This window comes from Mesocricetus auratus, unplaced genomic scaffold, assembly GCF_017639785.1.
Source record: "Mesocricetus auratus isolate SY011 unplaced genomic scaffold, BCM_Maur_2.0 Super-Scaffold_100676, whole genome shotgun sequence".
In the NCBI taxonomy this organism is placed as follows: Eukaryota; Metazoa; Chordata; class Mammalia; order Rodentia; family Cricetidae; genus Mesocricetus; species Mesocricetus auratus.
The window spans coordinates 152857951-152884752 of NW_024429266.1; the positions used below are offsets into that span (position 1 = coordinate 152857951).

Consider the following 26802-nt stretch of genomic DNA (forward strand, 5'->3'; position numbering starts at 1 on the left):
GATGCTTCCAGTTTCTGATTTTATTTCATACAAGGGATGTCCCCTCTATTAGCAGAGGTAAAAACCCCTGACAGGAAGTTCCCAGACCAGGTTTGCTCCAGGGTACAAGACTTCCCAGCCAGATCTTGGGTGGGTGGGGACTATGGCTCTGCTCTGGCTGGTTTCATAGACGTGACCGAATAAAAGAGCACCTCGCCACTGTGTTCCCGTTGCCTTTTTTGATGGCCTTCTCGGTGTCCACCTCCCTCCCTTCATCTCTCTCAGCCAGCTGGCTTGTGTTTGGATCCTGTGTGCCTCTAGGCAGGTCACTTACCCGATCAGATCTGGTGGTCCCTCTGTACTGTGTCAGAGTCCTTCCCTGAGGCTGCTAGGAGGATTTTACCCATTGAGTGCTCTGAGCTGTGTGGATGGTGGTGGCCCACGCTCCTACCACCTCCCCAGACAGTGAGCTCACTGACACTCCAAGGGAACAGCTTCTCTCTGCCCTTATTTCTGCAAGCACGCCCCCCCATCACAGGCCTGGCCCTGTGCTCTAGACCCCAGAATCAGTGAGCCTACTTTGCCCCAGGTCCTCAAGACTTATGAGCAATAGCCAGACCACCAGGCTACCCACCTGGCACCTCCCTCCTGCAATGCCAAAGATTCTTTGGATGAACGGACTGACACATCCCATCTCTCGGTCTAGTTTCCAGTACCACCATGCCTCTGGGCCACAGAACCTGCCAGACTCATTCATAGCACAGGTCCTCTGCACTTGCTGCCCCCCCCCCCCACACCACACATACCTGGGATACTTCCTCCAGGTCTTACTGGCTGGCTTCTGTCCTGCAGTTCTTACCATGACTATCAATTGCTGGCCACTCTGTTCCAATAGGTTGTGTTTTCTTTACTGTTCTTTTTGCCTTCTAAAAAGACTCTATGACCTCTTCACAAGGATGTACGGCCACTTTTTTAAAAGTTTTTATTCAGTGTGTGTGTGTGTGGTGGGTATGTGCATGTGAGTGCAGTGTTAATGGAGGCCAGAAGAGAGCGTCAATCCCCTGGAGCTGGAGTTATGGGGGGGTTGTGAGTTGTCTAATACAAGTGCTGGGAACTGAACCTAGTTCTTCTGGAAGAGCAGTAAATGTTCTTAACCACTAGGCCATTTCTCCAACCCCCAAAATAGCCTGGTATTTTTTGTTTAAAGATATCATTTTATGTGTATGAGTGTTTTGTCTGTGTATGTACATATACCACGTGTGTGCCTGATGCCTGCAGAGGTCAGAAGAGGGTGTCAGATCCCCTGGAAGTGGAGTTACAGATGGTTGTGAGCTGCCTCGTGGACTCTGGGAACCAGAGCCCAGTCCTCTGCAAGAGAACCAAGAGCTCTTAACCCGTGAGCCATCTCTTCAGCTCCATGGACCACTTTATGAATGAATGAAAAGAAGTTGAGGACCGTCAAGAGTCACACAGCAGCTGAACCTTGCCAACCTGTTATTTTTTTTAATAAAGCAAACAACCTACTACGTGCATTTAACTGATTTTATTAAAAATTCGTCCCAATAGCACTCACCTCCCCCAAGTCACTGTGATACCTGGTGGGACAAAGATTTATTCATAGACCCCAGACAGACCAGACAGACCAGCCTGTGCAATGGAGCCACGGATGTGCTGGGTGCTTCCTGGGAGCCCTAAGAAAACCCACATAGAAAAATACTTTACAAGGACTATGTTCTAATTTAGCCAGAGAAAAATACAGCTCTGGGGGTGGGGTGGGGGTGTCACAGGAGAGGTACCCAAAATGCATAGGCAGGCAGGATGCTCACTGGGGAGGGAGCTAGGGATGTTGTGTGGGGTGAACACCCCTGTGAGAAAGAAGCCAGGGGGGATATTGCATATGAGAAGGCCTCAGGCCATGGCCAGGAGGTCCACCCGCTTGGCCTAGTTGCATATGTCTGGGAGGGTGGGAGAGCCTCAGCCCGAGGGGAGGGCAGGGGTCGAGTAGTTGTTTCTTCAGAGCCTGGAGTCTTTGAGTGGAATACAGATTTCCTAAGCCAAAAGGCCCTTAGAGTACAGTCAGTCATGCCACATACCAGAAACCCAGAGACTGAGCCATCTGCCCAGGGTCACACAGTATCAGGTGCTGGTGGCCAGGAGTCACCTCTCTGCTGTGTCATTTACCTGCCCTCAAAGCTGAAGGTCTTGATTTGTTTGTTGCCGTGATGGGTGGGCAGTATCTTTTCACTCCAGGGCAGTGAAAGCAGAGGCTCTGGGTTACCTGGACCCAGGCATGAGGGACCCTGGGGAGGCCATCACAAAGGGCAAGGTATGGGGGAAGCCATGGAGGAGCAGAGAGCCAGGGGGTCTCAGTGGGTAGATGGAGATGGCCCTGTGTCTGCCCAGGTTCACCCAAGAAGGGAACCAGGGGTAAAGAATGGCTTCTTGAGTCCCCATCTGTCCTCTTGAACAGAGTCTTTCTGGCAATGAGTTTCAAGGGCAGAGAAGGGGAGATGGGGTTGGATTGGAGACCCCTGGGTCCTTGAGACCTGATCCGGGCAAACACAAAGCCAATCCGCAGACTAACCCAGACCACTGGGAGGTGGCTAATGTCCTTCTTGAAGCTGAAAGGGTTCTGCTTGGCAGAGATGGAGGGAGCCCGAGTTAAGGGATGCTGGTGTCCCCATCTGTGAAGTGGGACCTCCTTGAATAGGCTCTTTGGACGTTGCTCCCTCTCGCCATGCTCTGTCCTTCAGCCATTTCCTCTCCATCTCAGTCAGCTTCTCTCTTCCCTCTTCCTCTTTCTTCTCCCTTCCGTGGATAGGGTTGATGGCAGAGCTGTGACTCAGCCTTGTTTCCATATCTGCTGGAATAGCAGGTGAGTGGATGCTCCTGGACCTTTCCACACCAAGTAGTGACTTGGGCTAAGGTTTTGTGGAGCAGGAGGGGTGATGGCCACACCTCTGCTTTGGGGTTCAGAACCACTCAGGAAGCTGAAATGACTGAGCCATCCACCTGAAGGAAGGGGCTAGCATTCCCTGGTACCACAGATGTCCCTAATTGGGGTTTCCCAGTGTGGCCATTGGATGCTGGAGGCTCTCAGAACAAGGGAGGGTCCTATTCTCCTTGTGCCACATCCTTCCTGATGGCAGGGTCCCTGTGTGACTGGGTACCACCTGTACAGCTGGATCACCGAACACTTCTTGCTGGAGTCCAGGACTGTCCTCCTGTTTATTTGCCTTCCATGATGGGAAACACTGGCAGCGCATTCCAGTTACTACACTGAGCTGGGCTGTCCCCACTCCTGTCACTGCTCTGAGGTGACCATGCAGGGATCTGGAGGAACCCCAGCTCTCTCCTGGATGAGCAGCAGGGCTGACCCCTTTTAGGTGGGGTTCTCTGAGCATCTTGAAGATCCAGCTTGATGACGCCACTCTACCGGGTGTGGAATCTGCAGACCTACAAGTGGATGAGTAGGGCCACTCCTCCAGCGGAGCTACACGATGACCTCAGAGCATCTGGGGACTGCTGGGGCCTGGTGCCCGGGGTGTCCGGCGGCTCTGTGCCAGTGGGTTACGGCTGATGACCAGCTCCAGGATGTCCCCAGCCTCTGCCAGGAGAGGAACCGCCAGACAGCAGTCGAAGTCCCGAGTGCGAACATGGTTGACCTGCACAGTGCACAGCCGAGGGACAGAGTCCCCGGAAAGGAAAGTTCTAGAAAGAACCTGTACCTATAAGACTGATGAGCTGGAGAGATGGTGGAACATGGCAGGACCAACGCCTAAAACTTACCTTGAGCTATCTCAGCTCCCACTGAATAGCTTGTCCACCTATGTCTGACCTAACATCCTTTCAATGATCAAGGGACCACTAAGTTCCACCAACTTCCCAAGAATGGCATCAGAGGCCTAAAGCATGGATTTCTGGCTTGCCGTAACCAGCCTACCTGACATTTCCACCAATATTTTTAAAATTGTATTGCTTTGATCACTCATGGCTCCAGAGTAAACTCTCTCATCCCCTTTGAGGCGAGAACTGTGCTTTTTCATTGATAGATCAAAACTGTTCGACTTTCCTGAAATGAAGTCCTGCTCCCACCAAGATTTAGGAGAAAACACACATTAAGTACACCTAGAACAAATACAACCAAGTCAGCAAGGGAACAAAAGTAGCCAGAGCAAGGAAAGGGCAGTGTTGGAGGTTGGGTTAGGAACAGCTTTGTTCCCAGACTCCTTTTCTGTGAGATCATGTGGCTGGTTCCGGCCATAGGTTGGGAAGAGACCTGTCACATAATGGTTAGGATTGAAAGCAGGAAAAGAAATGAAAGTGACATCCTACACCATGAAGTCTAAGGAGGTCATGAATCTCAGAGGAACAGGGAGTCAGCAGTGAGTGGACCCTCAGCTCTTGTGTGAGCAGCCTCTCTGGACTCATCCTACTGGCCTTTCCATGCGCTTTCACAGTGGGAATCAGGCTCTGTCCCTGGGCCAGTGCTGGGCCCCGCCCCCCAGTTACCTGCAGAAGCCGATCAAAGGGCTGCAGGCCTCCATGCTGGGCTGGCCCATCCACGCGCACAGTGTGGACATAGACACCCTTCTCCAGGAGGCCGTCTGAGACACTGAAGCCAAAGTCGTTCCGCACTGGGTCCTTGTGCAGGGTCACCTGGGGGGAGGAGGAGGTGACCTTTGCTCTAACCCCCATGATGTCTCTGGGATCCAGGCCCAGCCTACTGGTTGGCCATACTCCAGGCTGCCCTCAGCAGCCTGTTGAGCCTGTGCCCTATGACCTTGCCATGTGCAACCCTCAGGTCCCAGTGCTCAGGGGTCCCTTAGAAAGTGGAGTAGGGGATCTTAGTGTTTTCATCACCCTGAACAAACCCAGGGTGCTCTGATGTCTTGGCTCCTCTATATATACACACAGGTGATCTAAGAGACGCAGGCGGTGTGGGAAGGTGATGTCAGTCATTTGCCTACGGTGGCATGCAAAGTTGTCTCTTGGTGTCTGCAGAGTACCAGCTCCTGGCCCCTATGAGGATCCCCCAATCCGCAGATGCTCAATGGCGTAGGACTTGAATTGAACCAGTGCCTGCCTACCCAGTGCTCGAATCCTCTACAGAGGGCTTCTGAGACCTAGTTCACCGTGGGTGCTGCACTGCTCTGGGAATGAGATCCAAAGTCAGTCCATGTTCAGTACAGACCTTTTTCTGCGAATACTTACTACTACTATTATTATTTTAGATAGAATCTTGCTATGTAGTTCTGGCTAGCCTGGAACTTGCTATGTAGACTAGGCAGGCCTTAAACTCGCAGAGGTCTGCTGGCCTCTGCCTCCAAAGTGCTGGGATTAATGACCTATAACCACCATGCCCAGCTTTTCCCTGAATACTTTTGATCTGTGGTTGGTAGACTGAATTCAGAACCTGTAGGTATGGAGGACTAACTGTATATACACACATATACATATATGTAATGTAACCTTAATGTGTGTGTGTATGTATGCATGCAACATGCATATTTGTATATGTGTACATGCATATAGGGAAAAAGTTTGCTGAAAAAATGAGTAGTTCACAGGTATGTCTGTATGCAGGTGTGGGGTGTAATTATGCAAATGGTGAGGGTTATAGAAAACCTAATAAAAACCCTTGGGTGTTTTTGTTGGTGGTGATTGGTTGGTTTGGGTTTTAAAGTTTTTATTATTTTATGTGTTGACATTTTGCCTGTATTTGTGTCTGTGTGCCCGTTGTGTGCCTGGTGCCCTTGGAGGCCAGAGGGGGGCATCATATTCCCTGAAACTAGTGTTACAGATGGTTTCTAGCTGCTGTTGGGAAGCAAACCTGGGTCCCTCAAAGAGCAGTCAGTGCTCTTAGCTGCTAATTCATCATTCCAGCTCCTAAGTCCCTATTTGTCAGTGAGGGAGAATAAAGCTCAACCAGGCAGGGAGGCGCTCAACAAGGCATAGAGGCCCTAAGCATCCAAAGCAAGCAAGCTCCTTCTGGTGCCAGGCCCCCAGTGCCCATATTCTGTGCCTGCTTGCAGCCCCCAACCCCAGTGCCCACCCTGTGCATCTCCAGGGGCGTTGGCAACAGCAGCTCCTGCAGGTCTTCTGAGGATGTTCGGACCTCCCGGCTCCGGCGCCAGGGCCGAGGACCAGGCCTGCCATCCACAGCCACAGTCTGTACAGTGCCTGTCATGATGGAAGCCTGTGGGGACACGGTTGTCACTCAGACACCATATACTTACTCCATCTGGCTCTGTTGGGCAGGCGCTTGGTCACAGGGTGAACACAGAAGAGGAGGGTCATTAACCAATCATAGGATCAGAAACGAGAACTTCTGGGAATTAACGACAGACTAACGTCTACTCTGTGCCAGGCTCGGTTCTCAGCAATTACAAGTTTAACTCATCTTACGTTCTGTAGTACCGAGCCATTTTACAGACAAATATGTTTAGTGAGAGAATTTGAACTCAGAATCTGACTCCACAGTTGGGGTTCCGTGCCTCAGTTCATATTATCAAGCCACATGGGAAGTGAGAGTCTAGGCCAGAGGGAGGAGTCAGCGATACCTCCAGAGCTGCTGTCTCCAACAGAAAGGGGAGACATGAGCACCCCTGGCAAAGGGAACACTGCAAAGCTGGGCTGTGGGAAAGCCTGGAGGGTAAGGTCTTCCAGTACCCTGCAACCTACAGTAAGTATGTGACTCTGTATCCCACGGTGACACGAGGGTGACTCTGGAGCAAGTAATTAGTGAAGAAGGTAACATGAACAGATGCGTGTATTTAGGAGGGAATGGTGGTCAGGAAGGACATGGTGGGACCATGGAGTTGCCAAGCAAAAGTCAAAGGAAAGGGGTCATCTGGGCAAGGATGGAGACGAGAAAGGAGCAGAGCTGTGCCATAGGATGCGGCAGTGAGCAGAGTCAGAAGTGCCCAGCATGTGAGTGCGAGCTGAGAGCATCAGAAAGGGACTTCCACAGGCCACATGAGCAGGGGGACCCTCTCCCACGGTGACACTCGGCTTCCTAGGCACACAGGTATCTCCCCAGCCCAGACATTTCTCTATTTGTGTCCATCATTGTATCTGAGTTTCCACTCTGGTGGATAATTCTGTCTGGCACTGATGTCCAAGTGCCAGTAAGACCGAGAAAGTGACTGTTTTAGGGCCAGCCAAGCAAACTGTCATGGAGGAGATGGGGAGAACCTTGGTGGAGTGGATGTAGGTGACTTTTGCACATTTCTTACGATTAGTCCTCACCTCCTGGGGAGCTGGTGTCCACCAGGCAAGACCAGAGACTTGGGATCTTGGGATAAGGGTCCTTAGAGAGTAGAGAGCTTAAGAGGTAGCTCAATTTGGAGAGTGCTTACTGCATAAGCGTAAGGACCTGGGTCAAGGTGCCGAGAGCCTTGCAGAGGCATGTCAGTGTGCATCTGTGATCCTAGGGATATAGGGGGCTCACTGGCCAGATAGTCTAGCCAAAATGCTATGCTCCAGGTTCAATAAGAGACCCTGTCTCAAAATAGAAGGTGAGGGGGCTGGAGAGATGGTTCAGTGGTCAAGAGCACAGGCTGCTCTTGCAGAGAACCTGGATTCAGTTCCCAGCAGCTTCGTGGCACTCACAGTCTATATAACCAGTTACGGGAGGTCTGATGCCCTTTTCCAGCCTTTGTGGGACCTAGTTTGGAACTAGTGAAGTTCAAAGACTTGAGACCTTAGAGACACTCCACCACAACAGAGAATAGAGTGCATGGGCAATGGCAGCTAAAGCCACCGCAACAATGAAGTTGAAACGCACTCTCTGACTGTAGACACAACAGACAGGTGAACCTGAATCTGGTGGCTAGAACTAATAGAAAATGTAAGAGAAAGTTTAAGTCTGTCTAAAATGTACAGAAAAGTAAGAAGCTAAAAAGATGTTAATAAAGGAAATCTCAAGATGTGAAAAGCAGAGATGTTAGGGAAATAAAAAAATACAGAAATTGAAACAATTTCTAGGAACTGGGTTAAATATTGGGATAAATACAGCCAAGGAGAGGCGTGGTGGGTTGGGAGTGAGATTAAAGAAGGGAATTAGCAGTTAAAACCCCACGTGCCAGCTACTTTTATGTCAATCTGACACAAGCTAGAGTCATGTGGGAAGACGGACCCCCAGCTGAGAAAATGTCTCCATCAGATTGGACTGCGGGCAAGCCTACAGGGCATTTTCTTGTTTGAAGACTGATGGAGGAGGGCTCAGCTCACTGTGGAAGGTGCCACCCCTGGGCTGTGTAAGAAACCAAGCTGAGCAAACCATGAGGAGTAAGCCAATAGCAGCCCTGCTCCAAGGCCTCCACATCTGTTGCTGCTTCCAGGTTCCTGCCTTGCGTTCCTGGCCTGACTCCCCTGGATGATGCACTATGATGTGGAATAAACCCTTTCCTCCTCAAGTGGCTCTCGGTCCTGGTGTTTATCACAGCAATAGAAACCCTGACTAAGACTGGAGTGCCCCCAGTCAACAACGCTAGAGTAAAATGGGGGGGGGTAGCAGATGAAACAGAGTTTTCAGTTGTTTCCAAACTGAGCACAGAATGGCTTTGCCAGATCCTCCTGTCTCATGTGTCTCACCCAAAGCTGGCCCCTATAGCCCTCATCACCCATGCCATGTGTGCACATGCCACACATCCACAAAGACAGCAGGATGGCCTCAGGGCGCCTCCATGCACACACTCAGACACCCATGCCCTAGATATATGCACGTGTGTGCAAGTCCCTCACAGCTGTCTGTGTATAAAGACTCCTTACAGCCAGGGTGCCCAGGTGAGAGCGAGCACACATACAGTTAATACCTATTGCTAACCAGTCAGGACTCAGAACCAGTGAGGAGGTGAACCAGGAGACATGCCCATTAAGATGGGTTCATTGAGCCCAGCACTTGGGAGGCAGAGGCAGGCGGATCTCTGTGAGCTCGAGGCCAGGCTGGACCGACAGCCTCCAAAACAATACAGAGAAACCCTGACTCGTAAAACCAAAATAAATAAATAAATAAATAAAAAGATGGGTTCATCGAGGTGGGAAGATTCACTCTGAATGTGAGCGGCACCGTCCCGTGGGCTGGAGCTCTGGACTGAACAAAAGGGAAAATAGAACCAAGAATGGCATCCAAGGCTCTGCTTCCTTGATGCAGATACAGTGACCAGCTCTCCCATGCTCCTGGTGCTGTGGCTTCATGTGCTGTCATGATGGACTGTGTCCTGGAAGTGTGGACCAAAACAAACCTCCCCGTTTCAATTCATCACATATGTGTATGTGAGATGCATATGTGGGTGTGCATATTTGCATGGGTATATGTGCACGTGTATGGGAGCACACAGGCATGTGTGTCTGCACGCATGTGGAGGTCCGAGGTTGACGTCTAGAATTACCCCTCCCTAATTGCTTTCATCTTATTCATTGCAGCAGGATCTCTCTCTCAATCGTCAATAATAGCTAAGCTTGCTATCTAGCTTGGTCTGGGGATTCCCTGACTTCTCCTTCCAGAGGCTGGGATTTGCAAGCAGGCTGTCATGTCCACTCTGCATTTACATGGATTTCCTGGGATCTGAATAAGTGCCTTAACCACTGAGCCATCTTCAGCCCCAACCCTTCCTTTTTAAAGTGGCTTTTGTCACAGCAACAAGACATATGGGTGTTATATAATCCCCAGGTGACACAGAAGCCTGACCCTATGGATGTGTAGCCTTCCCCAACCCTCCAGTGTGTCCAGACATGGTGCCCCGCAGGCCCTTTGGCCAGGTGACAGTACCTCCAGCTCCCTTAGTAGTTCCGACTGACCGCAGGACTCCAGGTCTTCAAGGGCCTCTCCAAACACTCTCCAGAAGCCCTCCTCTCGGGCGGGGCCAGGGGTTGGGCTGCAACAGGAACCACAGCGTCAACTCCTGGCAGGCAGGAGGGTGGGCGGTCTGGGCCTGAGGAGTCTTCGTTGCCCAGGGCCCAGTGCTGGGTTCCAGGGGCCATAGGGCGTGCAGGCAGGCAGGCGGGTGTCCTCGGTGGCAGTGCTGGGGCCCCAGGGCAGTGGTTGGTGACACAGAATGGGGGGAGACGCAGTTAGGGGTGACCAAGACTGTTGGTGGCCAATTAGAACAGGGGCAGATGAGACGGGGTGGAGAGCGGTGACACAGGACGCCTGGGAAGAAAGACAGACGGACAGACAGAAGACAGAGACAGACAGAAAGATCCATGGGATAGCCCCAGAAGACAGCCTCTGATCCCACCCAGACACATGGCACCACGGGACAGTGACAGGACAGAGCCAGAACCAGCCAGGACACAGATGGATGGAGAAGGTGGGATATTTGTGCTCAGGGAGGGGTGGGCGGCACCTATCCTGGTGGCCCATCTACAGCCAACACCTAGCTTGTAGGACCCCTGACAGCTCTCAGAGCCCTTAGCCATTTGCCACACTGTGATTTACAAAGTCCTCATTTCTCAAAGGCCTGGCTTTGCTTTTAAGGAGAACAATGTTAGCACAGATACAGAGGTGAGCCCAGGCAGAGGAGGCATGGGGACAACATGCACAGTCCAGGGCTGGTGGCTGTGAACTGAGGGTCGTGCCCCGTGCAGCCTGATAGGAGGAGGAGTCTGGGTTCAAATTCTGAGTCTGGCGTTGCAGTTAACACAGCTATTCACAGACCCAGGTGGAACAAGCAGGGCTGCTGCCTCACTAAGACATGTTTGCTGTCTCTCCACAGGACACCCTTTCCATCCCAGATCTGTTCCTCAGGCTAGGGATACTTTTCTGTCCTCCTAGCTACCCCGACCCAGTGTCGTTACCCTCTGGCTACCCCCAATCTTAGTGTTCCCATCACAGACCTCATCGGTGGATCCCAGTCCCCCTCCTCTTCCTCTGGGAAGCTCTTGTCAGCAGGGCCAGGTGTGTAGCTTGTCCTCCGGGGCTCAATGGGTGGGGGGCTGCTCTTCAGTCTGCTGGGACGCCACTCCTGGGGAGTCACACTCCGAACTGCCACCTGCGGACTGTAGGAGCCTGGCGGGTGGAGAGAGGGATGTGGGCCTTCTCTCTATCCTTGTCCAGCCCTCCCTCATTCCCAGTAATTGGATACCACTGGGCAGATCTGTACCCTTCTTGGGCCCAAGTGACCACTGAGAGACCCAGGAGTCCCTGTCACCCTAGCAAGCCCCTGGAACATCCAGCCATCCAGCCGTTGACACTGAAGTTCCAGCACCATGGTCAGCTCCACAGGCATGGACTGCTCAAGGGACTCCTTGAAAGAGAGTTTCTGATTGGACCACACTCCCAGACCTGCGGGAGCCCTGAAGATGAATTGGAAGCCCTGAGAGTGAGCTCCCTGGAGTTTGGGATGGGAACACTCAGGGAGAGCGAAATGCCCTAACTGAAACCGAGTGGGGATCCACCAAGAACCCCCCAGATGCTTCTCTGCTAATTCCCTAAGCCTCAACCACAGGCCAGAGGGCAGCACCAGCCACATGGGCAATGAGGGCATTGTCTGCCTTCTCACCTTCAGCAAGGTGCAATGGACATGAACTGACACCTGTCACGTGCGAGGCATGCTGATAAGGAGAGAGACAGAACAGAAGCTGCTCTGTCCCCAGCTCATGGCGAGGAAAGATGGGCCTGCAGATCCCTCTGAGGGGCAGGGGCAGGGTGGAGTAAGTCAGGTTACCCTCGGGAGCTTCCTTGGAGGTGCCAGAGGGGCAGGCAGCAGGATCACCTCCACAAAAGCCTGTCCAAGGTCCCAGGCTCGTTACCTGGGCCCCCAAAGCCGCCCTCTGTGGCAGAGCTGCCCCAGGACTCCACAGCACTGTCCACACTGGGTACAGCAGGTGAGAAGCGGGCTGACAACAGGCCTCCCTTGAGAGCCTCGGGGGGGTCCTCATCCACATCACTGGCCTCACTGAGGCTGCCTGACTGGCGGGGGAGGAAGGGACCTGGGAAGAGGAGTATCACCTGTGACCTCAGAGACACAGATGTCCTGTATGCCTCAGTTTCCCCATTTCAGAATTCCCAGGCACCTGACAATCCAACTGATGCCACATGGATGGGACATACTGGTAAGTGAATCCATCACAAAGATGGAAAAACTGAGGCTTGTGAGGATGAACAATAGGCCATCTGGTGAATGACAATGGAAGCCAGATTAAAAAGAAGACCCCAACACTCAGGTAAGCTGTGGCATACATAGAACATAGGAACATAGAACTAGGATACAGGAACATGTAGAGAACTGAAGAGATATGAAGCAATGAGGAGCATGATTTAGACCCAGAGTGTACCCCATACTGCACTGTGCCATCATGACAAAGGGCCCCTCTCTCTAAGCCTCCTCATCAGCTTGTCCAAGGACCCCATCCCCTCTCCAGATTGGTGGCACACAGCCTGGTCCAGGATTGCCCTTCCCCTGTAGGCCAGGAAGTCCCCAGGAAGCAGCAAGGCTCACGGTCTAGTTGCTTCTTGATCTTCAGTGTGACAGTCTCCCCTGCCACCTGCAGAAGGTGGATGGCCTCGCTCAGGGGCCGGCCTTTGAGGCTTACACTGTTGATGGCCAGGATGCGGTCCCCCACGTGGATGGCACCAGTCCTGAGGAGTGGACACAGAGCACACATTAGATCCAGATGCTCAGGGCCTCAGAGCATGTTGGTCCTGACTCCAAATGCCCCACAGAGACCCCAAGGCACTGGCCTGGCCAGCCCCCGCTGTGTAGGAGGAAGGATAGTTGGGCAGAGTGGCACACTCTGGTATTCTCAGTGTTCCAGAGACAGAGGGGGATCCTCAGAGAGATGCGGAGAGAGAGAATGAAGGGATAGGAGAGTGGAAGACAGGGTTAGGGATCCAAGTCATCCTCAGAGCTTCTGCTGCACAATTCTCCCCCAGATTCTAGGCTGTGTACCTCTGTTAGTTCAGCCCAAGGTCACCCTCTTCCTCCTCTTTTATTATGAGACAGGTCTTAGGCCTTTGTAGCCCAGGCTGGCCTGGAGCTCTCTAAGGGCATCAATGTTGATGCTTCTCAAAAAACTGACAATAGATGTCCAATGTGGTGGTGCATACCTTTAATCCCAGCCCTGGGGGGCAGGCAGAGGCAGGCAGACCTCTGTGAGTTCGAGATAACAGTTCTTTAAAGGGTAAAACAAAATTTGTAGGAAATAATTAAGTTGAGAAAAATAAGCCAGACTCAGAAAGACAAATCATGTGTGTCTTCTCTCATAATGTGGAAGCTGGATTTAATATTATATATAGGGAGGGGTTATGAAGATTATAAGAGGACCATGACAGGGACCAGGTTTTAAAGGAGCAGGGACACGGGAAAATAGAGGATAATGGGTGGATACTTAGGACCTGAACAGGAGGGGGTCTTTGTATGGGAAGGAAGGAGATCAGGAGGAGGGGGGCAGAGGGATAGGGGTTTGGCAGTGGGGGAAGGGGAGGAGTAAGAACAAATGATTGCATATACATATGAAAATGTCATGATGAAATCCATTACTTTGCACAATAGCTTTAAAAAATGCATATTGTTACATGTTGAAATTTTATTTATTAAACAAATAAAGAGTAATTTCTTCTCACTTGGATTTTTTAAATGTGGCTGCTAGAAAGCTGATTTGGAGTGCAAGCCTGCAGCTACTCTGGGCTACCCTGCCTTGCCTAGAAAGCTGTGAACCACCCACCATTCAAGCCAGCCGTCTGGAGTCAGCATGGCCCACCAGACCCTTGCAAGTCTCTCTAGAGTCCGGTAGAGGGTGCTCCAGGAGCAGTCCAGCCTGAGTCTGGACCCTGGCTAGCAGCTGCGCCCTATGAAGTTCACCCCGTCACACCAGCGCATCGCCCTGCTGTGCAGGGCAACTCACACTTCCTGGTGACTCGCCCTTGCAAAGCTGAGGCAGAGAGATGGGACTCGCTGGCCTGGGGTCCACTTCACCTCTACCCACCCCACTGAGGGCAGTCAGGATACCTTCCTCCCAAGGCTCCTTCCCTGGCACAGCCACAGAGACACTTTGAGTGGCAGACAGTCTAGAAGCCCCAGGGCCTCAGGATAAGCCTCACAGGGGCTCTAGCAATGGGGCACTACCCCTGATATTCAGACACATAGAGGCCTCGTGGTGCTGACATTAAGAGAACACAGTCTTGGAGGCAGCTGAGAGTGAGTCCAGCCCTGCCCTGCTGGACCCTTTAGCTGTGGTCCCCCTGGTCCCCTCTGCCATCATTTCCTCTGCCCTGGTTTCTGCACTGGACCGAAATTCCTCTGAAGGATGGGGAGCTGGTGCTCAGAGAGGAAGTGATTATCCTTGAGTTGTTTGATGCTGGAGCAGAAGTAAGAATCTCAATTGGCTGGTCCCCAAGCCCACCTTCTGCTCCCTGGGTGTTCCCTGGTCTTCCCTATGTCACCACAGAGCTTACCTTTCAGCCAGACCACGCTTTGTGAGGCCAGAGATGATGATGGGGTCAAAAGGTTCCTCAGTGCCAGAGATGGTAATGCCCAGGGGTCCACCATAGCGTTTCAGCTCCACAGTGTAGCTAACAGCACCTGTACTCTCCTGCTCATCTGCAAGTGGACAGACTCCTGAGGGTGAGGACCAGGAAGGGGAGGGCGGGGACCCACCCCTCCCCAGTCTCAGCCCTCTCCAACCACCTACGACTTCACCCCTCACACACCTGCTCAGGCCTTCAGGGGTACAACCTGGGGACCTGGCGGTCACCTCAGGCCCCCAGCCTGCTGCCCAGGTGCCATGAAGGGAAGAAAAGAAAAACCTACAGGGACATGGAACCAAGATTTGAAAACACAGATTCACAGGCCACCCACAGCAACTCAAGAGTTACAGCAAAGAGAAGTGAGGGAAGGAGAGAGGGAGGAGGAAGGAAAGAGGGAGGAACTATGGAGGAAGGACAGAGGAGGGTGAAGGCAAAGAGAAGGAACGGGGGAAGAAATGAAAGGAGGGGCTGGAGATAGCTCAAGAGCTGAGAGCACTGGCTGCCCTTCCAGAGGACTGGGGTTCAACTGCCAATACCCACATGTCTGCTCACAACCACCTGTAACTCCAGTTCCAGGGGCTCTGACTCCCTCTTCTGGTCTCCCTGGGCAACAGGCATGCAGGTGGTGCACTGATACACATGCAGACAAAACACCCATACACATAAAAACAAAATAAACAAAAATAATGAATAAAAAGATAATTTAAAAAAAGAAGCAGGAAAGAAATAAGAACAGGAGACGGTGGGGGGAGGCGGGCAGAGTGAAAACAAGACTGGCCACCAACGGCTTCTTCTCCAGGGTGAGGGCCCATACTCACTGCCTCTCTGACTGTGGGGCTCACATTCCGTTTACCGCACCCCTCACCACCCCCTTATGCCTCTCCCGCCTCTTTCCTCTTTTCTTTCCCCGTCTACCAGTTCAGGCCTGCCTCTGTTACGCCAGGGCCAACCCTGCAACCTGCAAGCCACTCAGACATCAGCCCTGCACATCCGTCCTGTCAATATCTCACACTCTGGGGAGCTCTGCAGTGGCTCCTGAGGGCCCTGGAGCAGGGGAATGTGGGTAGCAGGGATCCCTGCACAAGCCTTCCCAGCCCTCCTGAGCCGGTGGCCTGCAGACGGGGTCTCCTAGGCACATACCTGAGTTGTCCTCATCTTTCCGGATCTTCAGCTTGACCACGTCCTCGCACTGGCGCAGGATCTGCACAGCGTCCTCCATGGGACAGTGGTCCAGGCGGATATTGTCAATGGCCAGCAGCTTGTCGCCTGGCTCCAGGGTGCCAGTCCTGTGTGAGTGGGGTGTGGATGGGAGGAGCCTGGTGCGGATGGGAGGAGCCTGGTGCAGATGGGCACTGCCCCACCCTCATGGCCGCACCCCTGCCCGTGTGGGGCCCCACCTGTGCGCCACACTGCCCTTCTTGATGTCAGAGATGATCAGAGGTTCCCCTCGCTTTCTGCTGGCCGCTGTGGAGCAGGGGAGACAGGCTGTGAATTGAATCTTGAAGGGCCTCTGTTTAAGGTGGGGTTGCGAGAGGATGCTGTTGACTCCTGATCTCGTTACTTCCTGTCTGGGTGGCTGTGAGCAAATCAGCTCACCTCCGTGTGCCCCAGTTTCCCTTCTATAAAATGGGGCTGCAGTCTATTGTGGAGATGTGGTGGGGTAAACCAGAAAGGTGGTGAGAGGACTCACAGCTGATGGTAATGCCCAGCTCCACGCCACGCCTCTTGGGTAACTTCACGTGGAAGGTCCCGCTGCTTGGGATGACAGACTCTGTGAACCAACAGCCAAGGGTGACGAGAGACTCCAGAAGGGCTCAGAGATCTGCACCTTGCACCCACTCTGGCTTCTCACGGATTGGGAGGGGGCGATCTCAGAAAGTGACCGTTCTAGCCTGGTGGAGGAGGAAGCTGAGGCCTAGAGGACTGAGAGCCAGCCTCCAAACAGATGAGTGCTGTCTTCAGAACAGAGACAGGCCAGAGGCCAGACAGGGGTCTGCTAGCCAGTGTGGGGCCTGAAACAAAACTTGGCCCATTTGGATCCAGGCATTTTCACAGCTTGTCACTAATTCACACCATACCCCGTCTTCTGCTATTTGACAGATGGGGAAACAGAGGGCAGAGGGAGGCAGTGTCCCATCCGCATAGTGTAGAACTCCCAGGACCAACACCCTGACTTAGCTGCCTGGAGACCCTCAGCTCACTCTGTGTCCCTGCTGCATGTAATCCACCATGTCCTTCTGACTCCTGTGTGGTACTCGTGTCTCCCTGTGCAGGGCTTAGGCATTTACTGTGCATAAAGGGGAGAGGGGCAGGGTCCCAGGGTGTGTGTAGCCAAGTGGCCTACTCACCTGCCACATCAAACTCGATCTCCAAAACAACTTTGCGGGCCAGTGCCGCGTCCCGCAACAGTTGGTTGGCCTCTTCCATAGTTCCATCCTCAGTGGCAATGCCATTGATGGCCAGGACACGGTCCCCCACCTGCAGCAGACCACACCTAACCCCCAGAGCCCAGTGGGAAGAAGCCAATGACTTGCACCCCAGCTGTGGTACAAGGTGGGGGCCCACTCTCAGCTCCTGGTCTCTGTTATTCAGCATCCCAGCTAAGGGTTTAAGCTTGCTGGGCCTCAGTTTCTCTGCCTGTCCACTGGGGATGGTTCCATTGTTCTTACAAGATAAACAGAGTCCCAGAGGCAGACAGGCAGACAGGGCTTAGGTACTGAGTTACTCTAGGAAAGTACCCACCTCTCTGAGCCTCCCCTTCCTTAACTGTAAAATGGGGCTGGTGGTGGGGACAATATGGTGACTAAGAAAGGTATATTTGTGAAGCTGGGACCCATAGATGTGACTCAGCTTCACGACTGGGCGTGCGCTCCCCAAATTGCAGGCCCATAGAGGCAGTAGACTCACCTCTCAGCGGGGCTGTCCGGTTCAATAAAGCGCACCAACGGCGGAGAGGACAGGGTCTCGGTGGCGAAGATGCCTCCCTGGAGCTGGAGGCCGAAGCCACTGAGAGGGTCTCCACAGAGCACAACTTCTGTGGTCTCCGTATGAACAATCTGGCCGCCTGGCCCTACCGTGCTGGAGGCCAGTGACACTGTGGGAAAGGAGGGTTTGGTTCTCAGATGAACACTGATGAGGCCTTCTGGAGCTGCCCGCTGAGAGTCCTCAGGCGGTCTGGGAGCCAGAGAGGCAGGGGTGCAGGAGTCCCGGGGCCACCTGGGATGGACCTGGGTTTCTCTGTCTGGGCAGGGGCATTATGGCATTTACCCTGCATGACCAGTGGCTAAGAGAGATAGTGTTAGGGACTATGATTTTGTAAGACAGAGGTTCTAGAAGCCTGTATTATTTATTATATATTACAGAACCCCCTATATCCACAGGGCATGTGTTCCCCGACCCCAGGAAATGCCGAAACTGTGGATAACCCTGAAGTCTACATAGACACCCCTACACCCATGATGATGTTTCACCTACACACAAGTCTCAGGAAGAGAGAGATTATAGCTAATGATAAAATATAATTATTATACCAGTATGTTCTCAGAAAATTACCAGAATCACTACTATAGCATCTTTTGTTTTGTGTTTAAACAGGATCTCACGCAGCTCAGACTAACTTTGATCTTTCTGTGTGGTTGAGCGTGCCTCTGACCTTCTGACCTTCTGACCTTCCCATCCTGGATGCTGGGATTACAGGCATGCACCACTTTGCATGAGTAAAACTCAGGACTTCATACATGCTAGGAAAGCAATCTACTGCCTGAGATACATCCCTAGCCCTATGGCTATTGCTCTTTGGGCATTATTCAGTACACTAAGTGTTGCCTGAGCAGCAGACACCTGCCAACCTGGCCAACAGAGATGATATAGAGTGACTGACAGCTGAGTAGCACATACATGATAGATGTGCTGGGTGAACATGCTCTTCACATCCCAGGATGTACCAAGTGGTGCAGACATAAGCTTTTCCTGTGCTACTCAGAACAGTATACAATTTAAAACACATGGTCTATTTCCAGATCTGCCTATTTAGTATTTTCAGATTGTGGTTGACTGTGGGTAACTAGCACTTGGAGAATAAAACTGGATTGGTGTAGCACAAATTCTAATTGGTATTAATAATAAAATCCCAGAAACAGATATGGGATTAAAGCTGAAGATCAGAGAAGCCAAGCGGCCAGCCACTAGAGAGTTCGCATCTCTACCAATGCTCAGACTGAAGGGGTGATCCACAGAACCCCAGACGGCTCTGCTCTCCACCAAACCTCAGACTTCCTTCTCCCTAGACTGCATCTCTCTCTTGTCTTCCCCCGCCCCGCCTTATATTCCTCTCTAGTGCTGGAATTAGAGGTGTGGGATACCAAGAGCTGAGATCACCTTTGTGTGAGCTGTTTCTCTATGAGACTGGATCAATTTTGTGTATTTCAGGGTGGCCTTAAACTAACAGAGATCCGTCTGCATCTGCCTCCTGAGTGCCGGGATTAAAGATGTGTGCCATCACTGCCTGGTCTCTATGGCTAACTAGTAGGGCTAGCTTTGCACTCTGATCTTCAGGCAAGTTTTATTTTATAAACAAAAATATCACCACAGATTGGGGTGGCGGTATATTTTGTGTTCTATATTCTACATGACTCTTTGCTTTGGTAATAGTTTTATTTTTTAAGATTTATTCTATTGTTTTTAAGTATGTGTATGTCTTTGTGTGCATGTGTATGTCCTTGTGTGTGTGTGTGTGTGTGTGTGTAGGTGTCTGCAGAGGCCAGAAGGGGGTATCAGCTGTCAGCTCCCCCTGGAAGTAAAGTTACAGGTGGTTGTGAGCTGCCTGCCTGTCATGAGTGCTGGAAACTGAACTTGGGATCTTTGCAAGAGCAGTAAACATTCTTAACCACTGAGACATCTCTCCAGTTCCTAGTAACAGCTTTATTAATATGCAGTCCCCACACAATAGTTGCCACCCATTCAGTGTATAATTTGATGTCTTGGAGCATTGTCATTCCCTCCCAAAGGAACCCCTAGCCATGTCTGGTGGTGCATGGCTGAAATCACAGCACTTAGGAGGTTGAGGAAGGGAGACTGAATTCTAGGCCAGACTGGGCCACACAGTGAGACTTTGTCTCAAACCAGAAAAAGAAAGGGATCACCATCTCCTCACCCATTGCCCCAGAACCTACATCTTGCCACAGGCAATCTATCCTCGACCTATTTCTGTCCCTGCAGGTTTCCCTGGACACATCACGGGAATGATCTGATGAGGTTCTTGGTGACAGACCTCAGACACTGAACACAGCAGCTTCAGAGGCTCCTTCCTGTCACAGCTGGGACTCTCCAATGTGTGGCCCACACCCAGGAGACCAAGGTAAGCCCTGTATGTTTAATCCATCCTTCACCCTACTTGGCACACTTCCCCAGGTCTCACCCCAGCCCCATCCTCAGCCACACTGGTGTCCCAAGGGGACAGCACCCAGCTTACAAGAGCTCCTGTGTTCTTTCCTTCGCTGCCTCCTCCGCCCTGCTGTGGTCCTGGGGCTCACGGGTCCTCGGGGCAGGGTGCTGGCGTTAGCACAGGGAAAGGCGGGGTTCACGGTTGGTGAGGAGAAGGGAGTTGAGGACAAGGCTGGGGAGACCAGAGCACAGCCCTGTGAGCCACAGCAGGGCCCTGGTCTGCAGGGGTGGGGTTGGAGAACCATGCAGTCACATAGACAGAGACAGGCATCCCCTCTCCTCTTCACCAAAGCCCCTTACTGTGTGACCTTGGACGGGTCTCTCTCCTGCTCTAGGACTCCCTGACTAGGATTTCCACAGGCTTCTAGGGACAGGCTGAGTGGCAAGGGGCAGCCCTCCTCTGCTCCAGTGTCAGTTCCTCCCCGTACAACAGACGCCGCCCACCGAAGGGATGCAGGCATGACAGCAATGCTGCAGCAGCGGGTACATTACATCGGCTCTGCTCCTGGCCTCCGGGTGCCCAGGTCGGGGCCCTGCAGTGGCTTGGCCTTGGGCTGTTGCAAGAGGGGCCACATGGGTCCCAGCGGTGCGGCTGCTCACTCCTCTGTACCCTCACTGCGGCATGGGAAGAGGAAAATGTCACAGATGTCTGGAGCCATCAGCAGACTAGTGTCCCGTCCCCCCCCCCACCTCCCTCCCACTGATGGTGAGATCTAAGATCTTTGTACTGCCCAAGCCAGTGAGGCAAGGAACACCCTGCTCACATGCATTGTCACCCACTATATGCCAAGCACTGCGCCCAGGTACCAGTTGCAGTGACAGGCAGGAAGGCCAGGCCATGGGTCCAGAGGTTTCCAGATGAGTGCTGCCCACAGAAGCCTCCACAGCGGCTTCTGTTTCCCTGCCAAGCTGACTGGCTTCACGCAGTCCTCCTGTCTGCTCCAGGCTTCCATCCTGGAACTCTGGTGCCTCTCTCATTCTCCCTATTCCATCCCAGGTTTGGGTCCCCAGACCCGCTAAGGTGCCTACCTGCCTCTGGGGGCTTCAGGGGCCGATGACTCTGGGGTGCAGGCAAGATCTCCAGCCGTACTTTCTCAGTCACGCTGGCCAGGAGCTTGGTGGCTTCCACTAGTGAGCAGTGTTCTGTGCTGGTGCCATCGATGGCCAGGATGTGGTCTCCAGCATGCAGGGCACCACTCCTGTGGGACAGGGGCACAGAGGGGCAGGTCCAGTGGACAGAGCCACGGGTTGCCTCTGCCCTGCACTCCCCTGCCTTGCCTCACCTGTCCACCACGCTGGCCGGCTTGATGCGGTCGATGGTGATAGCTGGTTTGTTCCGGTGGGAGCCAGTGGTGAGAGAGATTCCCAGGGCAGATCCTGGGGTCTTGACTATTTCTACCACCAATGGACCTGAAGCATTGGCCACAGTGTCTGGAATGATGGGGAGGGGGAATAAAAGAAAAAATCGTGGAAAGTAAACATGTTCACTGTCCACCTGGACTAGCCCGCTGCCCTTTAACCCTTACTACTGAGGAAAGGGGTAGCATGGAGGGGAAGAGGTCCATACAGACACCAGCAAATCAGGCCAGACATCCATCATATTTTAGAAACACCCCCTATCTGCACCCCAAGCATCCTGGTCTCAGACCAGCTCTCCCTGAGACAGCTAGTCACTTCCTGTAGACCTGGGGCTTCTACCTACACCCCTTATGTCCTGGATTCTCCCTGCATCTTAACCTGCTGCAGGCAGCCTGGCCCCGCACTCTCAGGTCAAATACTCCTGCCCCAGGTCCTTTGCACTTACAGTCCATGCTGCCCAGAGCTTCCCCAAAGGTTCGCTCCTTCGCTTCATGCCCTAGTTAGAAGCTATGCACAGGCTGCGTGTGCGTGCATGTGTGTGCACACACGTGCTCTGGCATGTGCTCTCTTTGCCCTTTTCTCTGCCATCTAACACACATTACCTTACCTAGTATGCTAACTGACATTCCCTCCCCCAAAGGACCAGAGATGTCACCTGTATTGTCCCTGCAAGACCCCCAGTGAAATCAGGAGATGCCTGGCACAGTCAAGAGACACAGAGAGGCTCAGGTACTAGCCTAAGATCACACAGCCTCTGTAGTGCTGAGCATCTGGGACCTCCTCCTGCCCCCGCCCTTACCCTCAGACTCCAACATACCTGGGGTGGCCACGTCGTACTCCACCTGGAAAAGGGCCTCATGGCTGCACTGTTGCAGGGTGGCTATTGCGGTAGCGTGGCTGGCCCCGTGCAGTGGGATCCCATCTATGCTGAGCAGCCTGTCACCCACCTTCAAGGAGCCCTCCCTGTGGGGGAGGCGAAAGCCCAGTCAGTTGAAGGGCACAGGGATGGGACAGTGTGAAGGGAAGCCTGAGGAAGTCGGGGTTGAACAGACAGAGAGGGAAAGTAAAATGTGCCGGGCCAGCTCTGATGCCTTCTACCCCACAGCATGTCTGAGCTGGGGATGTTCTTCCTCACACACCTCCTGCATCAGAGGCAGAAGAGAGCACCATAGCCCAGAGAGGGTGTTCAGTTGGCTGGGGACACACAGCATCAGAGACGGGGGTGGTCTATGGGCACCATGTTGCCGCCCATTATAGAGTCTCTTTCCATTGTCTCCACCCTGATTTCCCAGTGGTGACTGGCCTAGTGACAAATGAGCCTGGGAAAGAACTCAGCAAGGCTCCAGTTTGGACCCAATCCCTGCCCTGGAATGTCACCCCTGACAGGTGCCAAAGCTATTCCAGGAGGTTCTATGAATAGTGACTCATTCAGGGCCTCAAACCAAGGACAAATTTAGATCTACAACAAGTCTGGTCCAGGCGTCTCTTAAAATGGTCAGGAGTCTCCTGCTCAGAGGTCAAGGGTGAGGGGTCAGGGGATGGGGCAGGGCCTGGGCATATTCCTCTCCCACACCCTGTCCTCCCAACCCTGGTGGGCAGAGCCAGGCAGTGCTGGGTCGTAAGAGGTTTTCACAGACAGTCCCAGCAATGGCCAGTCACAAGGCTCAGCGCTTTGACACAAGCTGAGTCACACAAGGACCTTGGGAAGAAGAAAGCTGGGGTTTCCCCTGGCCACCTCCACTAATTCCCTGAGTGACTCTGGGTAGGTTGTCCCCTCCTGGCCTCAGTCTCCCTTCTGGGAAGTGATGTGAAGACCCAGGGTCTCAGATGGCCACACAGTGTCCACTTGTACACCTGTCAAGTGGCCAGGGGATGCGGATGCTTCTGCCTCAGGCAGACTCACCTGTCCGCTGGGCCTCCAGGTCGCACGTACGTCAGGACCAATGGGCGGGATTTGTGCAGGTCCTCATGGGCACCTCCTGGACAGAATTCAACAGGAAGTTTCCCTGGTAAGCAAAGTCCTTGACGCCAGCTCGGGCAGCCTCCCTCCCCACAGGTGGGATGAGGGATGGGAAACACAACCACATCTTCTCAAACAGCGTGCATCTCCTGTGACCTCATCCTCTCTTCCTTTTTGCTCTGGTCACTAAGTAACGCCAAACTTTGCTATGAATCTTTCCTCACCACCCCTGCTGCTGGGCTCTCACCAGCCATGCAGGCTTCATTGCTTCTCACAATTGTCCATTTAATGTTTGACTCAGTGGTCCAGGGTCCTCTAAAGTCCTAGGCAAGGGCCAGTGAGTTATAGTTCAGGGAAGGATCTTTGCTGCCAAGCCTTATGACCTGAGTTTGGCAGGTAGAACCCACACAGACACTGAAATGAGGGAACTGACTCCTACAAGCTTTCCTCTGACCCTTATGCACATGTCATGTTGCATATACACACTGACATAAAGTTAAGTAAGCGGATAAAGTTCCAAGCAGAATGGATGTCACACTAATGTGACACAGAGCATGCATGGAGTCTCAATGACTTGTACTTGTCATCTCAGCTCCAAGGATGACTGTCACACTGACCTCTGAGGACAAAGCCAAAGCTATTGCCTTCCTTGTAGAGGGAGACATCCACCGTCTTAGAAATGATCCTCGGGTTGTTTTCGGGAGCTATGGAGAAATGGAGGCCTCCTTTGAGTCTCTCTGCCACACCTCTGTGCTGGTAGATGTGCCCAAGGCTCGCTAAGTGACCAGTCACAGAATCACAGTGACAGCTGACCTCTCTCTACAGGCAGAGGAGGTGGGGCACTGGGAGCTTCTCTATCCACACCTAGTCCACCACAGACAGTGGAGAGGACCTGACCATGCTCTTGAGGGCCACAGCAGAACACAGAATGCAGCGAGACTGGGGGCTAGGCTAGGCTTGCTTCCAGTCACTCCAGTTAAGCCTTTGGGCCAACATTGAAAATTCAGAGCTGGGAGAAGTCCTAGGTCACTGTGCTCAGTGCAGGGCAGTGGGGTCAGGAGCAATGGCGACAGGGAGCTTATTGAGTCCATGTCCCCAGATCTCCCTTTCTATCCAACTATGCAAAATGACAGGTATGAATAGGGTCCCACCACCTCCTGGTGACAACATACTGTATACATGCCCTAGCATGTGCGGCCAGCCTCCAGACATCACCCACCCTGTCTAGGTGATCCCCAACACCCCCTAGGCCTGGGCAGGGAGGCAGCTGTGTCCCCCCATGCCTGAGGCAGTGGACAGAGTTCCCCGTCCAAGGGCACCCACCGGGCGGGGGCAGCTCATACTCCACCTCCAGCACCACGCGCTCGCCCACGTTCTTCAGGAGTGTGATGATCTCGTCATGTCGGAGCCGGGTGAGACGGATCCCATTCACTGAGCGGATGTAGTCGCCTACATTCAGTAGATCACTCCTACAGCAAGAAAGCCAGGGCCCGCACTGGATCAGTGCTAGCCTCTGGGTACCAAAACTCACACCACCCTCCCACAGGATCCTCAGAGAGCTGAGACTCCGAGCGGTCCTTCCTTTATCCAAGGCCACACGAGCACCTGGTTAACCAAGGCTGGTGTGACACACAGAACTTCCCAGCCTGTCCCACTGTGCTGGCCTGGTGACAGCATCATGATGATATCTCTGACCATCCTGCATAAGCCCAAAGAAGAGCCATAGTGTCCCATCCATCACTCCTCTCTTATTTTCTTCCCACGGTCTTCTGATTGGTTCATCTGGACACTTGGGCCAACTTCCAGCCCTTGTTGTCTAAGGAAACATTCAGGACAGTTGGAAACCTGAAGGGCTTCCTGGAAGCAGTGTGGCATATGGAGGAACGAATGGGAGTCTGCCAGGAGAGTGCTGTGGGGCCCCGGAGGGAATGGCATGGAAAGGTGCATGGCCTTGCCTGGGTGGGGTGCTAGGCCCCAGGGGAAGAGAAGGGAAGAGACCGGGCTTTGACTCAGCCACTTAGAGGCTTCCCTGTGGCGGACATCAAGCTTCCTCACTTCTCTGACTCCCCGTGCCCTATCTACTGGCCACACCTCTCACCTGGCTGCCAGGCCCCCGGGTCTCAGATTGGAGACTCTGGGCTTCCCGTCCTTGTCAGTTCCTCCCGAGATAGTCAGGCCCAGAGTGCTGCCCTCACGCTTGATCAGCTCCACCATGGTGATGCCCCGGAACTCCTCTGTAGGCAGACAGGAAGCTGAGCAGGCAGTGTCCACTCAGGGATCGAGACTGGGCAGGTTAGGGCAGGGCGGGAGGCACTCAGCCTCTTTACACTGAGTGACATCACCCTCCACCAGGGAGGACCAGAGAGGATGAGTGTCACACACGGAGGGCACAGGGCCAGTTAGTGGCACTGCCCACACTTCATGAGTCACTGGGATTCTCAGGGCAGAGCTCCAGGCGAAGAACAACCCGCCTTACCTGGAATGCTCTGTCGGCGGCACACCAGGGCCCCATCAGGCCCCACTGTGTCCTTCCCCGCTTTTGAGTAAGGACCATCGTCTGGGGGAGAAAGGTAGAAACTGGAATCAGAAACTGCCCAGGCCCCACTTCCATCTGCATTCCACTCGGGGAGCTCTTGTACTTCATGCTGCTCATCAGTTACACCTGGTGTCCCCTAAAAGTGTCCTGGGGGCCTCTTTGGGGACAACCCCAGCACAGCAGCACTTGCATAAAGCATAAAGCCGGGAGCTCAAATGGCTCAGTGGTGGGCGCTGGCCTGGGAGAGCTGTGCCTTACCCTGTGTGCTGACGGATGACCCCCTCCACCCTTTCCCAGGTTCACCGGCATCTGTGTTTCTGACGTTGCAGGGTGTCCAGGTCCCCTGCTCGGTGGTGAAGCCACTGCCTCTCCCTTCCTACAGGACCTATGTCTTACACAATTCCTTCTCTGGACTTTCCTGTGCCTACAGTTGTACCCAGCTGTACCCTCGTTTGATGCTCACTGTGAACCAGGGGGAGGGAGGTGAGACCTTCACATCCACTGGCAGATAAGGAAACTGAGGCTCAGACTGGCAGTTCCAAGGCAGACTTTGTGCCCCCATCCCCACCCCATGGCCCAGGACCTCTTGACCAAGCTGTACGTCAGGCTCTGCCAAGGTTCATTTTTCTCAGCACCCGACTGACAGACAGTCATTAAGCTGGCAGGTTCCCTGTGCTGTCTGAGGAGGGGGCATCCTTCCTAGGTACCAGGAGTATCTGCGGCTTCCCACGCCTTCCTCAGACCTGATTTGATTCTGCACATCTCCCTTAGCAAGTCCAGCTCAGAGCAGAAAAGTCTATTCTTCTAAGCAGATTGTGCCTGTCTTTCATTCAACAGTTGTAAGGAGGAATCTTCTCCCTAAGCCTTGAGGCTGGTGTCAGACAGAAGTCACAGTCCCTCTGCAGGTGGCAAAGGCCACATGCCTCATTTCAATTAGGTCTTGCTGTATTAGGGGTCAGCCTGGGCAAATCAGCCTAAGTCACGACAGCTTGAACTATCCAGGGCTCAGTGAGTTTCTCAACCTCAACTCTACTTCCTTTCTTTCCTGTTTTT

At 53.1% G+C, this 26802-nt stretch overlaps 1 protein-coding gene across 8 annotated transcripts in view; it reads right to left on the bottom strand.

Moving 5' to 3' along the window:
* Nucleotides 1–1507: 1507 nt before the first annotated feature.
* Grip2 (glutamate receptor interacting protein 2) overlaps nt 1508–26802 on the bottom strand; it is a 76043-nt gene continuing 50748 nt past the window's right edge. For 4 of the 8 annotated variants that reach the window (XM_040737864.1, XM_040737863.1, XM_040737861.1 and 1 more), the window contains 22 exons: nt 25690–25770; nt 25312–25447; nt 24537–24682; nt 23831–23917; nt 23157–23232; nt 22071–22216; nt 21178–21325; nt 20924–21093; nt 20387–20509; nt 19923–20066; nt 17360–17546; nt 16801–16946; nt 16143–16223; nt 15850–15916; nt 15593–15738; nt 14381–14525; nt 12426–12565; nt 11737–11916; nt 10822–10993; nt 9755–9860; nt 6035–6178; nt 3501–4638 (listed from right to left, as the gene is read on the bottom strand). In XM_040737864.1, coding sequence (XP_040593798.1) covers nt 4273–4638; nt 6035–6178; nt 9755–9860; nt 10822–10993; nt 11737–11916; nt 12426–12565; nt 14381–14525; nt 15593–15738; nt 15850–15916; nt 16143–16223; nt 16801–16946; nt 17360–17546; nt 19923–20066; nt 20387–20509; nt 20924–21093; nt 21178–21325; nt 22071–22216; nt 23157–23232; nt 23831–23917; nt 24537–24682; nt 25312–25447; nt 25690–25770 — 3137 coding nt within the window. In that variant the 3' untranslated portion in view covers nt 3501–4272. The other 4 variants (XM_040737862.1, XM_040737866.1, XM_040737865.1 and 1 more) reach the window with 4 other exon arrangements.